General features: G+C 41.5%; 1 protein-coding gene across 1 annotated transcript in view; it reads left to right on the forward strand.

Annotated features, from left to right (window-relative positions):
* The window catches only part of DRD2 (dopamine receptor D2), a 640,087-nt gene that overhangs the window by 604,289 nt on the left and 14,944 nt on the right, over positions 1 to 20,854 (forward strand). Inside the window, exon 6 of the mRNA XM_077458131.1 lies at positions 11,498 to 11,584. Within this exon, the coding sequence (XP_077314257.1) occupies positions 11,498 to 11,584 (87 nt within the window). The remainder of the gene's footprint in view (positions 1 to 11,497; positions 11,585 to 20,854) is intronic.

The raw sequence follows: 20,854 nt of genomic DNA on the forward strand, positions 1-20,854 counted from the left end.
ACCCAATTAAGATTAGGAAAACAAATAAAAACAAAAAAAAAAAGGATTTTTATGATATTGCCATTTATCAGACTTTCTGTTAAAAGTGAATGAGGTCCATATGGGGGGGGGGGGGGGGTTATACATACAACCCAGTGGTTGCAGCCACCAGGATTGTGTGTGAAATTGACAGGCAGACTCCTGAGAGCCATGCTTACCGGGCTCTGCTTGCCCATCGGCGGGCCTGGGATGGATCTCCATGGTGGGTGCCGGAGGGTAGAGGGGAAGCAGAAGTGTCCCCCAGCTAGCTTTGCTGAGAAAGGATGTTTTGCAATGCAATCTGCATTGCAAAACATTCAGTGGCATACAGGGGAGACATTACACCCGAGCACATAAAATCTCCCCCTAAAAAAATGTTTGAGGCCCCCCCACCTCACATATACACACACGCACGTACGTAAATGCATGTGTCGGGCACCTCTATGCGTGGAAACGTCAATTGTGATACACATATTACATATCACCGCACACGCCGGAGTGAGAGCAATAATTCTAGCACCAGACCTCCTCCATAACACTAAACTGATATCTATAGTGTCGACTATAGGGTATCGAAGTTTGATGCCATTTCACAGGCACACAACAATTTAAGATTTGGCATGTTGGATATCTATTTACTCAGTAAAACCTCATCTTTTATATTTTATCAAAAATTTGGAGGAGGGAGGAGGAAGGAGGAAGGGGGGAAGCTATGCTCTGTGAAGTCTCAGGAGCGAGCAGAGAACAGAGAGACAACCAATAGAGCCAACAGAGAGCTGACATCAATCAAGCAAGATGACAGGAAAGGCGGTGGATCCAGACTCCAGAGCCAGACCATTGATGGTATTAGGCTGTATGAAAGTCTGTAGATCCTCCCACAGGTATTTAGCTCTATTTTAACAGAATGGGGCACTCTTTTGAGAGGGCTGGAACGATTTTTAGATATCAGCAGCTCACATAGAATAGATTTAAGCAAGAAAAGGGAAACCCATACTTCTCTTTTAAAGATTACAGTGTACCTGTTTTTAGCCAAAATGTGTTTATTTTGAGCCATTATTGGTAATCATATATATTTTCTATTTATATCCTAGCATTTCTAGGCATGAGATGAAAGTCTCTCTATATACAGTCGAATGTTTGCAATCTATGTGAGTGTTTCAGTTATTGCCATAGCTGGAATTAGTAAGGGTTAGCACCCAATATTAGAGCCCACTCCCAGTCAAAACCTTTTTTTTAATGTGCTTTACTGTCTTTTTCCCTGTTTCCTCACTTTCTGTTCCAATGACATTGACAGGAAATGGTAGTAAATCTCTCCAGACAGACAAAGCAATAGTAGAATTGAAGCATGGTGTGAGATTTATTTTGCTCTCTATTCTGGTAACATACATTCTCCTTGTTTCTTGCCCAATGATTATTTCCAACTTAATCCCAAAGTAAAAAAAATTGTTTTTACTGCAGTTAGGCTTTAACCTCCCTGGCGGTACGATTATTTCGGATTTTAGGTGCTAAAAGCGGTACCATTATTTTGCATGAAAATTTGGCGTTTTATATTGTAGTCCTGCAATTCTTAGGAATAACTCTCTTAAATCTGTCCAAACCAGAGTCTAGCAGACATCCCGGGTATAATAAAGTTTGAAAAATGAAATCATAAATTATAATATAATAAATAATTATAAATAATTGTACCAAATAATAATATAACAATAATAAAAATTATTCAATAATGTAATCAAATCAAAAACACTGAAATTTGCTCAGTTGCAGAATTGTCACTGTCATTACTTTTCAGTATTTGATGACGGATCTCCCCACAAATCGCTATCGCTCAATTCTGCAAGTGATTCCAATTTATTATCGCTGTTTTCTAGCTGGTCTAAAATCATTTTTGATGTACAGTGAGAGTTTTGGTTGCTATGGGCAATCTCCAGTTTCCAGGCATAAAGAACAGTTTTTATTATATAAAACTGCATGCAGGACACTGGGCAGACCACTAGGGACAACGGGGATGTGAAATATTTACATACAGCAATGTAATCTGTAAGATTACATTATACCGTATGTTTACTGTTTGTTTCACTTTTTGAATTTGGCGCCGATCTCCGTCCCCGTGCGTCGCAACGCTCGCAGGGCACGGAGATCGGCGATGTAATGCATCGAGCGAGACACGGCTCGCTCGTACAGCGGGGAGACAACGCTGGATCCGAGGGAGAAGGTAAGTAAACCTCCTCCTGGATCCAGCGATGCGGTCCCGAGTCTGACTCGGGGATACCGCTTTTGGTATAAAAAATCCACCCCGAGTCAGACTCGGGAATACCGTCAGGGGGGTTAAGTACCTGTGGGCATGTTAATACTCGCAGAGATTTTGCAGTGTGTAAAAGTCTTTGTAAATTTTCAGTTTTGTTTTCTTAAAAATAAGTGAATCTCTATTAAGGGTTTAGTGACCTTCATAAATAGATCTACTAATGATCTATTTAAAAAAAGCCAATATCTTGTTATTTCTCTTTGTTGTACCTTAGCTCTATTTAGGGTTTAATGACCTCCGTTAGACATGTGCATTGCGTTTCGTTCCGATTCGAAATTCGGACGAATTTTCATTATTCGGACATTCGGATGCATCCGAATTACCGAATTACAATGCTAACGAATTCAACCGAATTCGGCCAAAATTCTACTCAATACCGGATTCTAAATGATTTCAACATGATTTGAAATTATTTCAACCGCATTCGAAATGATTTCAACATGATTCGACATTATTTCAACCGCATTCGAAATGATTTCAACATGATTCAACATTATTTCAACCGCATTCGAAATGATTTCAACATGATTCGACATTATTTCAACCGCATTCGAAAATATTTTGTGACCCGACTTTAGGGCCATGTATCTCGGGGTCACTTGGTGCTAGAAACTAGAAATGGATATGTTGTAGTGCTAGTACTATTGTGTTTGCATACCAAATTTGGGGTTTCTAGCTATAAGTGATCCCGAGATATGTGGCCCCAAATTCGGGTCGCAAAATGTCATGCTGCAGAAAAGTGCTTGACATTTTGTGACCCGAATTTGGGGCCACGTATCTCAGGATCACTTGGTGCTAGAAACTCCAAATTTGGTATGCAAATACAATAGTACTAGCACTACAACATATCCATTTCTAGTTTCTAGCACCAAGTGACCCCGAGATACATGGCCCTAAAGTCGGGTCACAAAATATTTTCGAATGCGGTTGAAATAATTTCGAATCATGTTGAAATAATTTTGAATGCGGTTGAAATAATATCGAATCATGTTGAAATCATTTTGAATGCAGTTGAAATAATGTCGAATCATGTTGAAATCATTTTGAATGCGGTTGAAATAATGTCAAATCATGTTGAAATAATTTCGAATGCGGTTGAAATAATGTCGAATCCGGTTAAAATTATTTCGAATCCGGTTGAAATCATTTTGAATCCGGTTGAAATCATTTCGAATCGTGTTGAAATATTTTCGAATGCGGCCGATTTTTCGAATTCGGTAGAAAACTAAACGAAATCCCAAAACGAATTTAAGGAAGTTAACGAATATAACTAAACGAAATTAATGAATTAACGAATTAAAACGAAACGAAACTAAACACATTTTTTTCCTTTTGCACATGTCTAACCTCCGTAAATAGACCTACTAGTGGCCTATAAAAATATTGATCTGTCTTACCTTTACACATCTACTGAAGTAAACCAAATGCAACCATATAATACACACAGTAAATAGTGGTGCTACCAGAAACTAGTGGGCAACCATAAGTGAGGCTTTAAGTAGTACCTGAAGTGACGTTCCGACGGAGTCAACATTGGTTGGGTGAGACACGGCTTACCACACACTGGGTCCGCCGTGACCACGGTATGCCAGTTTTGTGCCGCTGTATGCATGCTTCACTGCATGTGATGTTAGGTAGGGGTACTTTTGTACCCCCTTACCATTTCAAACAGGGGGGGGCGGGATCTTCTCCACATCAACATGGGGACAAGGTGCTTTGAGGGGTCACAGACCCCCAAAGCATCCTCCCAATGTTGAGGGCATGTGGCCTGGTATGGTTCAGGAGGGAGGGGGGGCCGCTCTCTCTCCTCCCCTCTTTTACTGCGGCCTGCCAGGTTGCGTGCTTGGATAAAGGGCCTGGTATGGATTTTTAGGGGGACCCCACGTAAAAATGTTTTTAAAATTTGACGCGGGGTTCCCCTTAATATCCATACCAGACCTGAAGGGCCTGGTAATTGAATTTGGGGGACCCCCACGCTTTTTTATTTATTTATTTATTTATTTTTATCAATGACTTTCAATGAGTGTTCTCTGTATTACGGAGCCGACAATTCATAATAGCTGCGAGTGATTTTAAAGGACTTTTTTTCCTGCATAAATGACACTTTGTGCAGGGACAGTTCTAAGCACAGGAAACATACGCCCCATTCACAGGCATACTATAGACACCACCCACCATTGTTTCACTTTAATCATTATTAAAATCACTGCTCCCAAAAAAGTCCGTTTTTAAAACTTTTTTTGCATTGATCCATGTCCCTGGGGCAGCACACGGGTCCCCAAACACTTTTTAGGACACTAACTTGCAGAATCTTTTCTCTCTGTCAAATCTCGTTGAGTCACATCGAATCTCCTATTCTATATCGAACTATTGTAACAAAGAAAACGAAAATAAAGCATTTATTTATGTCGGATCTTTCGTTTTTCGGATTCTGTGCTTTCATTATCGTTTGTCAGAATGAAAACGAAAATACCTGAAATTCGGACAAAAATGCATTCGGACGAAAACGAATGCACATGTCTAGTTGCACTACATTGTGGCCTCATCATACACACTGGTTCCCCAGCTGTTGCTGAGCAAAATAAACGCAGCTTGCAGGGAAAAATGTAATTACTTTGCTTTATAAATGCAATCATTGCTGCAGCAGACCACTAGACATGGTACAGGTAGACTAAGGGGACCCCCCAGACACTATATTGAAAGAATTTTTCATTTTTATGCTTTCACAAAATCAAAAAATTACTGCTCATTTAAAAATGAAGTTTTTCACAAACTTTTTGTTCCCCAGAGCAGGACCCGGACTCATATAACCATTGCATGTCCAATTACTTGCATATAAGCCTTCAAAATGGGCACTTTTGATTTTTGACGTTCAGGTCCCATTGACTTTAATGGGGTTCATTATTCAGCCCCGAACTTTCGCAGTGTTCAAAAGTTCTGGTGCGAACCGAACAGGGGTCCTTTCAGCCCATCCCTACCCTAGAGGAGTTGATGCCTAATTTACCAAGCATGAGAGCGTGAGGCAAACATTTCTGGTCAGTTGACACCTATGGGGGAGTGGTGTCATGATCTTCACGTGGTGTTGTGGGGAACTCTCCAACAAGCTCAATTCATTACGGATATTTCATTGGACACTTTATGTTCTGTTATTGTGAGGACTTTTATTCACTTTTATTCACTGGGTGATATTATTTTATTTGATATGTGTTTATGGTTATAGCGCCACTATTTACTGTGTGTATTATATGGTTTTATTTGTTTTACTGCGGTAGATGTGTTGATGTTCATTTGTATTCAAAGTGGCAGCTTTATACATTTATTCTTCTTTTATATACCGTAGTGCGTGGTGAGATCAACAGGGTAGGTGGGCTTTTATGTTAGATCCTGAGATTTATATCTTACCTTTATATTAAGATTAACCATTTAAGTTTTACTGGAATTTATAAAACATAAAGTTATATATTTAAAAAGCTAGATCTGCATGTGAATTTATAACATCCGTTGTCACCACATTACGTTTACAATTCCACTAGGTTTTGGTTGAGCTGCGTAGACAAAATGCTGTAAAACAGTAGCTCTTAACCTTTTTTGAGTCACTGACTTCTGTAAGAATCTGATGAAAGCTAGGGTCCCCTCCTCAAAGATATTCACATAAACACAACTTTGCATGCAATAGTTGTGCAGAGACGGTGGACACAAATTTAAATGGTAAACATGGGCCAACATTGAGTCAAGAGACACTTACCAGCCAGTGCTATAAGCAGCGTCAGGGTGAATTTTCTTAAATTTTGCATCCTAATGCATAGAATGCATTAAGATAAAAAACAAAACTTCTGATTTTACAACACCTTTAAGCAGGGAAAACTCAATAGGACAGGGAAGGCTCCACAATGCAGCCACTATTTAAAGAATACATTGTCTAAGACTCCTTTCACACCGAGGGTGTTTTGCAGGTGCAATAGCATTAAAAATAGCGCCTGCAATCCACCCTCAAAAGGCTGCTCCTTTGGCTCCAGTGTGAAAGCCCCGAGGGCTTTCACACTACAGCGGTGCGTTGGCAGGATGTCAGGAAAAGTCCTGCCAGCAGCTTCTTTGGAGCGGTGAAGGAGCGGTGTGTTTATCGATCCTCCACCGCTGCTCCCCATTGAAATCAATGAGGCAGCGTTGTATTACCGGCGGCAAAAGCTGCCATTGCAGCATATTGTGGGCGGTTTTGACCCTTTCTCGGCTGCTAGCGGGGGGTAAAAGCATCCCGCTAGCGGCCGAAATGCTCTGCAAATCCGACGGTAAAACGCCGCGATGCTATAGGCTCGGCGGTGTGAAAGGGGTCTCAATATGTTCTTTTTATGGCACTGCAGATTATAAATGCATATATTGTCAAGTGCAATACAATATGTATACGCAGTCAGTTTTTTACTACAGTAAAACCTTGGATTGCGAGCACAATTAATTCCGGAGGCATGCTTGTATACCAAAGTTAATTTCCCCATAAGAAATAATGGAAACTCAGAGTACAGAGTATAAAAGAGAAGAGAGGCACCTCTAAGTGTAGCTGGTCGGGACCCCCGTGAGTCCGGTCGCGGGACCCGCGGACTCGATCGCCGCGGGCATCCCCGCGATCGTCTCACGGAGCGCTCGAATGGAGGAAATGCTGTGTAAACAACATTTCTCCATTCTGCCTAGCAACTAGTGACGCTGATCTCTGCTCCATGTGATTGGAGCAGAGATCAGTGTTCACTAAATGAAAGCCCAACCCCCCCACAGTTAGTAACACACCCCTAGGAACACTTAACCCCTACACTGCCACCCACTGGTTAACCCTTTCACTGCCAGTGTCATTTACACAGGAATCACTGCATTTATATAGCAGTGATTACTGTATAAATGACAATGGTCCCAAAAATGTGTCAAAAATGTCCGATGGGTCCCCCACAATGTCGCAGTCACAATAAAAATCGCTGATCGCCGCCATTACTAGTAAAAAAAATAAATAATAAAAAATTATTAATAAAAATGCTATAAAACTATCCCTATTTTGTAAACGCTATAACTTTTGCGCGAACCAATCAATAATCGCTTATTGCGATTTTTTTTACCAAAAATATGTAGAAGAATACGTATCGGCCTAAACTGAGGAAAAAAATGTTTTTTTATATATTTTGGGGGGATATTTATTATAACAAAAAGTAAAAAAGAATGCGTTTTTTTCAAAATTGTCGCTCTATTTTTGGTTATAGCGCAAAAAATAAAAACCGCAGGGGTGATCAAATACCACCAAAAGAAAGCTCTATTTGTGGGAAAAAAAGGACGTCAATTTTGTTTGGGAGCCACGTCGCACGACCGCGCAATTGTCAGTTAAAGCGACGCAGTGCCGAATTGCAAAAAGGGGTCTGGTCTTTGACCAGCAAATTGGTCCGGTCTGCAAGTGGTTAAAAGAGGCACATCTAAGTATGCAGACATCTGGGGTAAAGCGGTTCACATAGACCACCCCCCACACCACCCACTCTCACTGCTGTCAGTCTGAAATCGTGACCAGGAAGACTACCCTGCATTAGAGCGATCTGAAAGCGAGTCTTGAACCACTTGTGGAGCACAGAGTGGAAGGGACAATGTCAATGGTGGTGAGGATGGTCTATGTGGACTGCTTTATCATCAACCATGTGAGTTTCTAAATGTTGTACTTTCATTAACTGTAACTGTATTTCTACACTTAAAGCCGCCTCTCTTCTCTTTTATACTCAGTTATGACTTGACCCTACTTGTATATCAAGACATCACCTGTATATCAAGTAAAAATGTATTAAAAATGTTGCTTTTCTTGCCAAACTCTCTTAAACCAAGTTACTCTCAAACCAGGGTTTTACTGTATAATAAAGTAAACCTCATTGAGCAAATCAGAGAACAAAATCTCATAATGACCACAAATACCCTAAGACAAACCAGTTCATATTTCCAGCTTTGTCCACCTTGTGACCTTAGTAGCCACAAAGCTGTAAACAACTATTAGTACTATTTGTTACTAATAGTACAAATAGTACCAGGTCAAAATGGAAATACATCAAATATTTCATACAGCTGGGAGTGCTTTACGGATCTGATTTACAAATTAGGTTTCAAAAATGTATTCAGATGTTGCTGCTGAAAGCTAAACTATTGGTAAGAGTTGCACAATGCTTTATGGGAAAAGTACACAGGGGGTTATTTACTAAAGGAAAATCCACTTTGCACTGCAAGTGCACTTGAAAGTGCACTAAAAGTGCACTTAGAAGTGCAGTCGCTGTTAATCCGAGATGCAAGGAAAATAAAAAACAGCATTTTAGCTTGTACGTGATTGGATGATAAAATCAGCAGAGCTTCCACTCATTTCAGATCTACCCCTTAGATTTAGAGCAACTGCACTTCCAAGTGTACTTTCAATGCACTTTCACATGCACTTGCAGTGTAAAGTGGATTTGCCTTTTGTAAATAACTCCCAATGTGTTGTATGGAATATATTTATCTTGATGTTCATAAAGAAATTATACAATTGTTTTCCCCGCATCGAATTCACATGACAGGTGAGTGTCATGCTTTCAATGTCAGGCTTTCAATGGAGCCGGTTCACATACCTGCAGGGTGGCCACGGTCCAAATTGCAGAAGGGCCCTGTGCATCTGCTGGTCTGTTTCAGGTGCAAATTCAGCAAACAATTCAGATCTGATTCACACCTGAAACAGTGAACAGACACTCACCGAACCCCCTGCTGTGAGCCACAGCTTCAGCTAGTGTGAACCCAGCATTAAATGAGAACACCTGTTTTTAAGGCAGCAGTCTAACAAGGGATTTTTCTGACTTTAAAGAGATCTTCTTTCCCCGGTTGGCCTCTTTCACACAGTCGATCCGTTCACGTCCGCCTCAGTTTTTCAGGCGGAGCTGAGCGGATGCTCCATAGAGGTCTATGGAGCATTGGATGTCAGTGGTGACATGTCCACTGACAACCGTCCCGCTCCGATCGGAAAAAGTGTGACGGAGGAAAAACCTATTTTCCCATCCGTCATCAGATCGGATTGAGGGATGACGGACACTGCAGTCCGTTGTCACCCGATCTCCCATAGGGGAGAGTGGCACTCTGACAGATCCATCCCTGTACAGTGTGCGGAGATGGACCTGCCATTTCCCTGCTCAGCGGAGTTCACTCAGGCAATCCCCGCTGAGCAAGCGGATATCCACGGGGCGGATCAGCACTGATCCGCCCCGTGTGAAAGAGGCCTTCCTCTTGATTCTTCAGGACAGGAAGTCCAAAGACATGCAGGTAGATTAATTGACCTCTGTCCAAAAATTGGCCCTAGTATATGAATGGGGACCTTGGATTGTGGGCTCCTTGAGGGTAGGGACCAATGTGAGTGTAGAATGTACAGGGATAGGGACAATTGTAGACACTCACTCAGGTTGAACTGGATGGACTGGTGTCTTTATCCAACCTTACTAACTATGAAACTATGAAACTATGAAACTATGGAAGTGAAGGGAAATCTCCCCAATTGAACACAGGCAATCAAAAAACCTTACAAGGGTTTTACTCACCAATAAAAATGTGGAACTTTAGATGTATTCTATTTTTTTAGGCAAATTATTCCCACCTAACAGGTATTCTTGCCTTCCCCTATTCTACTACAAAAAAAAACAAAAAACGTTCTTAAATCTGTCAGAGATGCTGTTGGATAATTCCTGTCTTATAAAATGTATTAGAAAAGTAAGCAGAACGAGAAGGAAATGTCTCCAATGGGGCCCAAGATAGTAGTAAAAACTTATCAGGGATTCTAACCCTTCCCAAATCTATACAAAACTAAGAAATCATTTTGACTCAACATATATTTTAACTTTTATTTATGCTTCTAAAACTATTCTTTATACATTTGCTCATGCTTGTTCCACATGTTTCTACGCTGGAAAAGACATAGTGGAATATCATATATTCAATTATTTTATCATCAGGTCATGCTCCTTATTTTCTGCCAATGACTTTCACCATCTCTTGCTCCTGAGCTACAAGGAGGGGAGGGAAAGGGAATTGGATATTTTAGCGCACCCTGTTTTGTCCCTATTTGCTCACCCTCATTTGCTAAAAAAGTTATCCCTTCATGAGTGAACCAACAACGTTTTTATATATTTATTTCTTCAAAAAGTGACTTACAACCATCAAAAGAATCCAAAAACAAACTTTTATGATTTATAAACCCTAAAGGCCAACGCAGGGCAAAAAAAAAAAGTTTCCCCGTGCAGTAGGGCTGTGCTCGCAACTGCTTGTTTTGTTTAGGGGCAAGGATAAATTTTATACTCACCTGATCCTTCGCTATACCATAAAATGGTTCTTCCCCCACAGTCTAGTGATGGACTAGACTGTGGGGGAATGTTCCTGGTCTATAGAGCCTGCTCTGGGTTTGATGACGTTAGGAATAATCCAAAACTCAAGACTGCTGGAGAACGAGGGTGCAAAATTGGTCTGGAGCTGGGAGCATCAGAGGATTAGGTAAGTAAATCTACTTTTGCCTCTGGCCTAGACAAATTAGACCAGTTGACCCGCGCAGCGCGGGCACAGCCCCACTTCATGGGAAAACTTTATTTCTTTGCCCTGAGTTGGGCTTTAGGAATACTAAATGTCAATTAGTTTGTGTTTTCATCTACTTTATGTCAATGACCCAGAATGTGTACATGGACAATTAGCTATTTCAAAAGAATAGTTCAGGAATAGAAGATTCATCATTTGCTCAGTACAGGTTTTCTTTAATGTAAGGGAATTGTGCAAAGCCTCCAGGATTTGTTTCTGCCTTTAGGATTCTCTAAAAACAAATACTGTCTTTTCCTTGAATTAACAAAGGCATACTTCTCTGAGTTACTAGCCAATCACATTCTTCATACACAACTATTAGAGTGTGTTAATATTGATTGAGCAGAGAATCTTTTGTTTAAAGTGTCACTACTAATGTGTGAGTTATCATTAATAATAAAGTATGCACACCCACAAGACAATTGTGTATATAAATTCATGTTTCTCAGTAGATTCCTACTTGGATGATATTTAAGGCAGTAATAATAATTTAGCTGCACAAGAAGTTCTCAAAGAACCACTTTACTACTTTGGAAGTCAATCATATGTCGATCGTTTCACTTCCAGCATTAAATGTTTTTTTTTTTTTAGGACAAATGCACTCATCCAGAAGATGTGAAGCTATGCGCTGTCTTTGTTAAATCCAACGGGAGTTTCCCAGCTAAAAAAAAGAAAGTGGTAAGTATTATAACACTGATTGAAGCTTTTTTTCTAAGTGTCAATTACCAAAACCCAAGAATTCTGTACATACAACAAGCTGTGAGAACGGAGACTGGTGATACAAGGTTACACAATGTAAAGGAATAATAGAAGTAAAGCATATTTGATATAACTAGCTATTAGAATTAGGCATAATAGCAAGGGATGTAAAAGTACAGGTATTCATCACAACATACTTATACCATTCAGGTCTCAAGTTTAAATAATAAGAATACGTTTAAATTATTTTGTTAAATCAGCACATAAGTTATGTGGGAAATAAATACATGGCACTTTTCTGAAAAGGAGCTATATCATCTGACTATAAAGCAATAAAATGTTAATGTTTTATTTTTCATTTTTCAGGCCCAGCATTTATGGTTAAAGTGGTTGTAAAGGCAGAAGTTTTTTTTTTTATCTTAATGCATTCTATGCGTGCATTCTTCTGTGTGCAGCAGCCCCCCTCAGCCCTCCTAATACTTATGTGAGCCCATCTCGATCCAGCAATGTTGTATGAGAGACTCAGCTGTCCAAGACTCTCCCTCTTCCTTGTCAGAGACAGCAGAGAAGCTCCACTGGCTCCCGCTTCTGTCAATCTAATTCAGTGAGAGAATGATGTCAATCAACTCAGTGAGCCTCCTATTGAGTGCCCCCACAGCAAGCAGCTTGCTATGGTGGAACCTGAGCCGAGCCACAGTTCTGTGTGTCCATTCAGACACAGAGCTGCGGCCTGGCCAGGAATGACGAAGTGGGACCCAAGAACAGGAAGTGCAGAACCACTATGCAGAGCAGATAAGTATGACATGTTTGTAATTTTTAACAAAAAAATAATTGACTTTAGGTTTACTTTTACACTTTCTTCTAGGTTCAAGCAGTAATGATCCATGGAGGTTTAACAAAAAAACTAAAGCCGCGTACACACGGGCGGACCGTATGGCCTACTTAGTCCGTCATACAATCCGACGGACAGTCCGTCATACTTTCGAATGAACGGACTTGACCACACACGGATGCACAAACAGTCCGTCGAAAGCTTGCGCGATGACGTGTACAGCACGTACGACGGGACTAGAAATAGGAAGTCCAATACACAGCAATGCACCCTTCCGCCGTGTAAATCCTTTCTGAGCATGCGCCATTCTTAGTCCGTCGAACTAGCCTACTGACGAGCGGATTGTCCGCTGAAACCAAAGTATGACGGACAGAATTTCGAAAAATCCGAAATACTTAGTACGCCAGACTGCACGCTGAAAAAGTCCGCTGAAGCCCACACACGAGCGGACTGTCCGCTGAAATGTGTTTCGACGGACTAAGTAGGCCATACAGTCCGCCCGTGTGTACGCGGCATAAGTCTGACTTATTAAACTCTAGTGCTATATTGGCATATAAGATCCAATAAAATAATTCAGTTAGGGAAATCTTTACTGCTGAGTCATCTTTGGTCCAATGCCTAGTCTGGTAGCTTCAGGGTGTCAGTGCTGTAATAGAGGACCCTTTTGCATTATTTGTTTTCCTCTTACCCTGATGTGTTTTTTTTTCTTATATTCTACACACATTCAGGGAAATCCAGCAGAAATGCTTAACGGTAGGTGGTACCACAGAGTAATGTTGCAATTACATTGCTATGCTACCTCATTTCCAGATGCTGGGTTTTCATGCATTCCACTCCTCAGGGATGCATTCCTAACAACATAAAATAAGGCGTAGAAGCACTAACTGTGTGTACAGTAATTGTGAAAAAAAATTGAAAAAGTGAAAAAGGGGAATTTACTCCAGAGATTAAGCTAAAACCTGCCACTTTATAAAACTCTGGTGTAGCCACATCTGGAGTAGAGTTGGTGAACATTCTGGGCCGAACATCACCTGCTCGCCGATTCAGCAAACACTAGAATTTGCAGGGTGTTCGTCCTGCAATGCACTGTGTGCTGCACAGTGTATTCTAAGTAGAGATGGGCCGAACACCCCCCTGTTTGGTTTGCAGCAGAACTCCTGAACAGGGGAAATGTTCTAACCTGAACAGAGAACACCATTGAAGTCTTTAGGAGCCGAACAGGAAATATCAAAAGTGCCCAATTTGAAGGCTTATATGCAAGTAATTAGCCATTAAAGGGGTATGGGGGGCTGGTTACTTCACTGGGGGACATGTATCAATGCAAAACAATTTTTTTAAAATAATCTTTTTTTTTCAGGAGCATTGATGCCTAAAATGCAAAAATAAACATGTACAATTCCTTTAAATATAGTGTCTGGGGGGTCCCCTTAGTCTGTTTGTAAAGTGGTGCATCTGTAGTATGCATAGAACATGCTGCAAAAAAAATGGAAGAAAGAAAGAAAAAAAATTAGAAGCTCCACCACTTACCTATATAAGAACTGTCAAATGGCAGAGGCGGTCAGCCGTCATGGTCAGCGGAGCATTTTTTTTTATTTTTTGGGTCGGTGGTGGCGGGTGGCAGATCTATACCTGGGGACATTGATTTTTTTCATAAAGGGATTTTCAAAAACCTGTCTACTCTTTTTATTTATTTTGACACTTTTTTAGTGAATGACATAGTGGACATATTGGAGGGAGTAGAGTTAGCCCCTGTACACACGGTCGGAGATTCTGCCAACCAAATCCGTCTGATTTTGTCCGTCGGATTTAGTCCGACGGATTGTGTCCGAAACTGTTGCATACATACGGCCGGACTAAGTTGTCGAAAAATCTGATCTTTCAGAACGTGATGGCGTAATTTCGTTATGATGGGACTACATTCAGGCTAGTAGCCAATAGCTTTGATGTAGGAATTTGATCTGAGCATGCGTGGCACTTGGTCCGATCAAAATTCGCTACACATGATCGGAGTATGTCCGATCGAACCAGTTGGTCGGGAAATATTTCCAACATGTTGGAAAATTGGGTCCGACGGATATTCGGACGGAATCAGTCCGATGAATACCACACCCAGTTGGATTATCCGATAGGACACATTCCGACGGATTCTCCGACCGTGTGTACTAGGGCTTAGTGTTTGTTAACCCATAGTTTTCAATAATGGCCAAACAGATGTTTGTTTCTGTGGCGATATGCTAGTATATTTTCAAATGCGTAATTGCACTTAACTATTTCATGGGGAAAACAATGAGGAGAGTGGGGTGATGATTAGTAATCTCCGAAATCATGCTAAATATTTTGTTCCAGAAACTAGTTATGTGTTTGCTTGACCAGAAGAAATGTTTGAGTTAGCCTACTGTACCACATCCCCTCCAGCATAGTGAGGATTGTGATGGAAGAAATTTGGACATTCTGCATGGGGTGAGATACCACCTTAAGGCATTTTTTTGGGTTAATTCCCAGTGGTTGGCACACTTAGAGGTCTGGTAAATTGTCTTAAAGGCTAATTGCCATTGTTGAGTACTAAAGGTCTCTCCAAGATCTGATTCCCATTTTTTAAATATGGAGCAGATTTATGGAACACTTGTTTGTATTGCAATAGGTTGTAGAATAGGGAGGTGCCCTTAATAGAGGGATAAGTGCTTTGGAAATATATATTTTTTTTTTTTAATGGCCAGGGTTTCCAGAAATCAACTAGTAGTAGGGTGTTGAGTGAGGGTGCAGGGCTGGCAGTTTGTTCAATATCTATCCAGAGTTTATCTGGGGGAGGGTTGAACCAACTCCATAGTTGTGATAGTCGGGTTGCGACCCAATAGTCGTGGAGGTATGTCATACTCATACCGGCTGCATTTTTATGTTTAAGAGGCAAAGTATGGGTACAGGGGGTTCATATCTTTCCATACAAATTTTCTAAGTACCATGTTAAGTGCTAGCATATGAGTCTTCTTTACAGGCATGGGGAGAGTTCTGAAGAGGTACAATATCTGGGGAGTAGTATCATCTTGAAAGACGACCCATCCAGGAAAGCTCATATTTGGACATATTGTGTGCAGCCTTTGATATTTTGCCAATAAGAGGGCGGTTTTAGCTAGCTAGTTTTATGATGTCAGATACAACTCGTATTCCCAAGTAAGGTATACCATCGGTACTCCATGTGTAAGGGTAAGAAGCTTGGAGTTTGGTTAGTAAGTCAGAGTCAATACCAATAGCTAACAGTAAATATTTAGTAAAGTTAACCTTGTAGTAGGATTGCTTGCTAAAGGCTGTGAGAATACTGTGGGTCACTGCGAGGGAGGATTCTGGGTTAGTCGGGAAGATAATAATGTCATTTATAAATAAATTAATGATGTGGGTTTGTTGTTGAGGTCTAAACCCATTGATTTGTGGGGAAGTCCTGATAGCTTCTGGCTCGATTAGTATATTAAAATTGGAGAGAGATAGAGGGTATCACTGCCTTGTTCAATTTGTGATCAGAAAGATGGTGTAGAATACAGTGCCAAAATTGCCGATAGGATGGGTCCCGTAAACCCAAATTTTTGGAGCGTCTTGTGCATATATTGCCAATGTATATGGTTGAATGCCTTCTCTGCATCCAAAGATAACAGCAGAGAAGGGACCCGACCAGTCCTAGCCTGTTGTACAATGCCCAAGACCCTCCTTGTAGCGTTCGAAGCTTGGTATCCATGTACAAAGCCCATCTTATCTGGTTTGATCAAATCGGGTAAAATAGGGGTTAGTCTCTGGGCAAGAACCTTTGGGTACAGTTTAACATCTGTATTAAAAAGAGATATTGACCTGTAGTTAGTTGGTGATGTAGGGCCCTTCCCTGTTTTGAGTATGGTAACTATATAGGCCTGCAGCATCTCAGAAGGGAAAGAGGCGGAGGTCATCACAGCCGCAAACACTGAGGAAAGGGATGGGATGAGGGTTTCCATGAAACATTTATAGTAGTCGTTTGTTAGGCCATCGGGGCCCAAAGATTTCCCCAAAGGTAGGGACTTAATAGCTTTGTTAATTTCATGGGATGTTATAGGAGCATTAAGCGTTTGGAGTTGAGTAGTAGTAAAAGTAGATAAGTGGAGGGAGGTGAGAAATGATTCGATATCAGGGCTTCGTGGTTGGGGAGTGTCAGGGTCATCCTTCAGGTTTTAAAGGGAACTATAATAGGAGGCGAAGGCATCAACAATTTTCTTTGGGTTAATCATTTTATTCTTGGAGGTTGAGTCTAATATATATTCTATTTTCAATTGGAATTTTTTGGCTTTGAAACGATTTGCTAGGAATTTACCTGCTTTGTTCCCAGAGGAGTACTGCATAAGTCTAAGGGTTCTAATTTGTTTATCGTGCCGTTCTATAAGGCTGGATTCACACCTATGCATTTTTTGTGCTTTTTGCATTTTGCAGATTTGCTCTACAGAATGTGTTCCATAGGAAACCATGTTAAATGGACTGCAGGGCAAATCTGCAAAATGCAAAAAGCACTAAAACTGCATAGGTGTGAATCCAGCCTTAGTAAAGATCATAGATCTCTATGTAATTTGGGTAGAGTCGCACATGTGGATTGGAATAGGCTCTTTTTGTTAATGGACTCAAGGATCCGAATGTCTCCCAGTAATGTTTCAAGCTGCGACAACCATTGCCTCCTAATACGAAAGCATAATTGTATTAAAATACCCCTAATGAAGGCTTTATGAGCACACCGTACAGTAAAGGGATTTTATAAAGTATCCTAGTTCATCTGAAAAAATTCCTGGAGATGCTTAGAAATGGTACTAGTGTTTTGGGGTGAATTGAGAACCTGAGAGTTGACTCTCCAAATGTAAGCAGGCTTTGGTATGTGCCCCTCCACTATGGATATAGACACAGGTGCATGGTCTGACCATAAAATGTCATGTATAGTGGAGGAGGACACAGCTTGTAACAGAAACTTATCTACTAATATCATATTGATTCTAGAATATGAGTTGTGGGGTAGAGAATGGAAAGTGTAGTCTCGCTCTTCTGCATGCTGACACCTCAAAGTGTCATACAGATCTTCTCTGTGGAATATAGGTTGGAGAGCTAAAGAAAGTCTCTTAGGTTTAGAAGACAGATCCAAATGAGGATTCACAGTGAGATTAAAATCTCTACAAATTACCAGGGATCCGCGTTTTTTTTGAGCGTTTGCGAAACAGTTTATGAGTGAAGCAGATTTGGTGTGAGGTGGGTGAATAAAAGTTCACTACAGTGAATGGTCTTGTATTAATGTCACATCTGAGCATGAAGTATCTGCCTTCTGGGTCACATATGGATTCATGTAGGAAGAAAGCTACTTTGATTTTAATTGCAATGAGAACTCCTTTCTTTTTCTGAGTGGCAGAGGCAACAAAGATATGAGGGAATTGCTTGTGGTGAAAAGAAGATGGTACTGAGGATTGGAAGTGCATCTCCTGGACACATATAAGGTCACATCCCAACCTAAGTGGCTCATTCCATAAAGATGTTCGCTTAGCAGGCTAGTTAAGGCCCCGTACATTGAGGGAAGATATTTTAAGGGCCATCAAAGTATGACAGTTGTGAGCATTTGTTACCTTTGCTTGTGGAGCGTTGGTGACGAGTTGAAGATGTAGCAGGTTTAGGTGTGCAGATTAGAAGTCGGTAGTTAGTAAGACTTCAGGTGGGGTGCTGGAGAGGTATCGTAGTTGCTGGTGGACATTGAACCAACAGGGTGTGGAAGGTGAAGGATTCGGAGTCAGGGAGATACAAAAAGAGAACATATAACAGTCAATAAAAAACAGAAGCGATTCTAACTGGAATCCGATTGCAGCAATGCTGCACATTACTTGTGGAGAAAGAATCATGGCCCTAGGCCCATCGAACTAAGGAGGTCAGAAAAGGTTGTTTTTGCAAAATTGGAGGTTAGAGGCGATCATGCTATATGAGATTTTGGTTTGCGTTTGTGGGATACAACCTGCCATTCCTCTTGGTTGTTCATTAATTTGGGGGTGATCTGTGTGATTTTTCCTGTTCTGGGAGAATGCCCCATGAGCGGAGTAATGCAAGACCCTCAGTAAACGTTGTGATTACTGAGGTGGTATCATTATAGGTAATGGTAAGTTTTACAGGGTAGCCTTAGCGGTAGGTGATGTTATGGTTATGAAATGCTTTTGTAATCGTTAAAAGCGATTTTCTCTTTTGTAGCTTAAATTGAGAGAGATCTGCATAGATTTGAATATGGGAGAATTGTTTGGGCAATTGTTTTGCTTTGCAGAAGTTGGACATGAATTGGTCCTAACGTGATAAAAGTGTACTATCATGATTACATCATGGGGGGTGTCATCAGGAAGGTATGCAGGTTTTGGGTAGGTGGTGGATCCTGTCAATGATTATTTAGGATACTGGGATGGATGGTAGGACAGCCCGAATTAGATTGCAGGCATACTGGTTTAGTTTAGCATTTAAGATGCATTCGGGCACACCTCTAAGCTTCACATTGTTCCGCCTCGAGCGGTCTTCCAAATCTGCGATTTTGGTTTTGAGCTTGTCCATCTCATCCTCCTGCTCATTGTGTGCATGAATCAGAGTGTTATGGGAGGCTGCGAATCTTGTGCTCAAAGTGATCAACTCTCCCTCCCAGTTCCTGCACCTCTGATTTAAAGTTGGATACACATTCCATAAGGTCAGCATGTAAGGAAGCTCTCAGGGACACTAGCATGTCTTTTAATGTGGACTCTGATACAGGCTGGTTGGTTGGCGGGAAAAAATTAAAAGTGTTAGCTAAGTCCCTTGTACTGGAGGGCTTACCTCGATAGGAGAGGAGTCAGCAGACAGCTGTGGTTTGCTCTCTGCAGGGCTCGGTAATAGAGATGTGGACACCACTGGTGATCATGGTTGTGACACCTTGGAAGCCCCAGGCTGAGGAGGGCTCTGTGCGGAGCGAAAGTAGCTGCTTGATGAGGTAGGCAAGCCACCAGCTCCGCCATCTTGAGTGTGCAGCCGCTCATGAGGGGGGAAGAAGTGTGGGAGTTTCTTCATCCCCGCAGCTCCCTTCAAATGCCTGGTCATTCCCCGCAGGTGCAGGGGTGTCTGCTCAGCAAGCTGTGGCAGAGGAGTCCTTGTATGCCACCTCTATTAGGTGGCTTCCCCCAGCGCGATGGAAGAGCTGCTGAATCAGGCTTTCATTCAGCAGTGTGGTAGCCATGCCCCCCCCCCCCCTGTAGCTATGCTTTTTATGGTTGTATATGTGGCTTGTAAAAGTGCTTGCAGCATATTTTTTTAATATAATAACAAACATGGTATATTTTACATGTATATATTACCATTGTCCTAATACCCTATTCTAGAGTCCCCCACTGGTACTCCTGGCTACACCCCCTGCTAATCACCCCTGTAGCAAACTGCTTGCTCTGGGGTCACTTGTACATGCTGGTTCCCAAGGCCTGCTCTGTATATCCATTGACAGAACAGAGCATGACTCAGCTCCACCCACTGCTCCCTCCTCACTGACTTTGATGGATCCCGCTGCTGTCTGCGAGTCAATGAGGAAGGAGAGAGCTGCTGCTCTCGTGCACATTGCTGGATTGAGATCAGGCTCAGATAAGCATAAGGGGAGGCTGGGGATTAGCTGCATGCAGAATTTTTTGTTGCACTGTGAGGAAAACATCTAATTCAGTATACAGTGCATAACAAAACAAATAAAAATAATGACGTCTAAAAACTAAATATCAAAGTCCACCAAAAGTGTGCAAAATCTTCATGCAGCTGCTCTATACCATCCACCAAGTGATTACAGTGCCTTGAAAAAGTATTCATAATCCCTTGAAATTTTACACATTTTATCATGTTACAACCAAAAACGTAAATGTATTTTTTGGGGATTTTATGTGATAGACCAAAACAAAGTGGCATATAATTGTGAAGTGGAAGGAAAGTGATAAATGGTTTTAAAAAATGTTTACAAATAAATATCTGAAAAGTGTGGCATGCATTTGTATTCAGTCCCCTTTTCTCTGATACCCCTAACTAAGTCCGGGTTCACACTGGTACGACACGACAGTTGTACCACTTTGGATCCGACTTTGCCCTGTGACTTGAAGTCCAACATGCATCTGACTTCAGTGAACAGGGAGCATACCAAGTGCATACCAAGAGCATACCAGGTGTGGAGGTCCCCCCAAAGTCAATACCAGACCCTTATATGAGCACACAGCCCAGCAGGTCAGGAAAGGGGGTGGTGATGAGCAAGCGTCCCCCTCCTGAACCATACCAGGTTGCATGCCCTCAAAAAGGGGGTGGGTGCTTTGGGGCAGGGGGACTTGCGCCTTCACCCCTAAGCACCTTGTCCCCATGTTGATGACAACAAGGGCCTCTTCCCGACAACCCTGGGCGTTGGTTGGTGG

This window comes from Lithobates pipiens, unplaced genomic scaffold, assembly GCF_037356315.1.
Source record: "Lithobates pipiens isolate NorthernLeopardFrog02 unplaced genomic scaffold, aLitPip1_a1.2 Scaffold_27, whole genome shotgun sequence".
Lineage (NCBI taxonomy): Eukaryota > Metazoa > Chordata > Amphibia > Anura > Ranidae > Lithobates > Lithobates pipiens.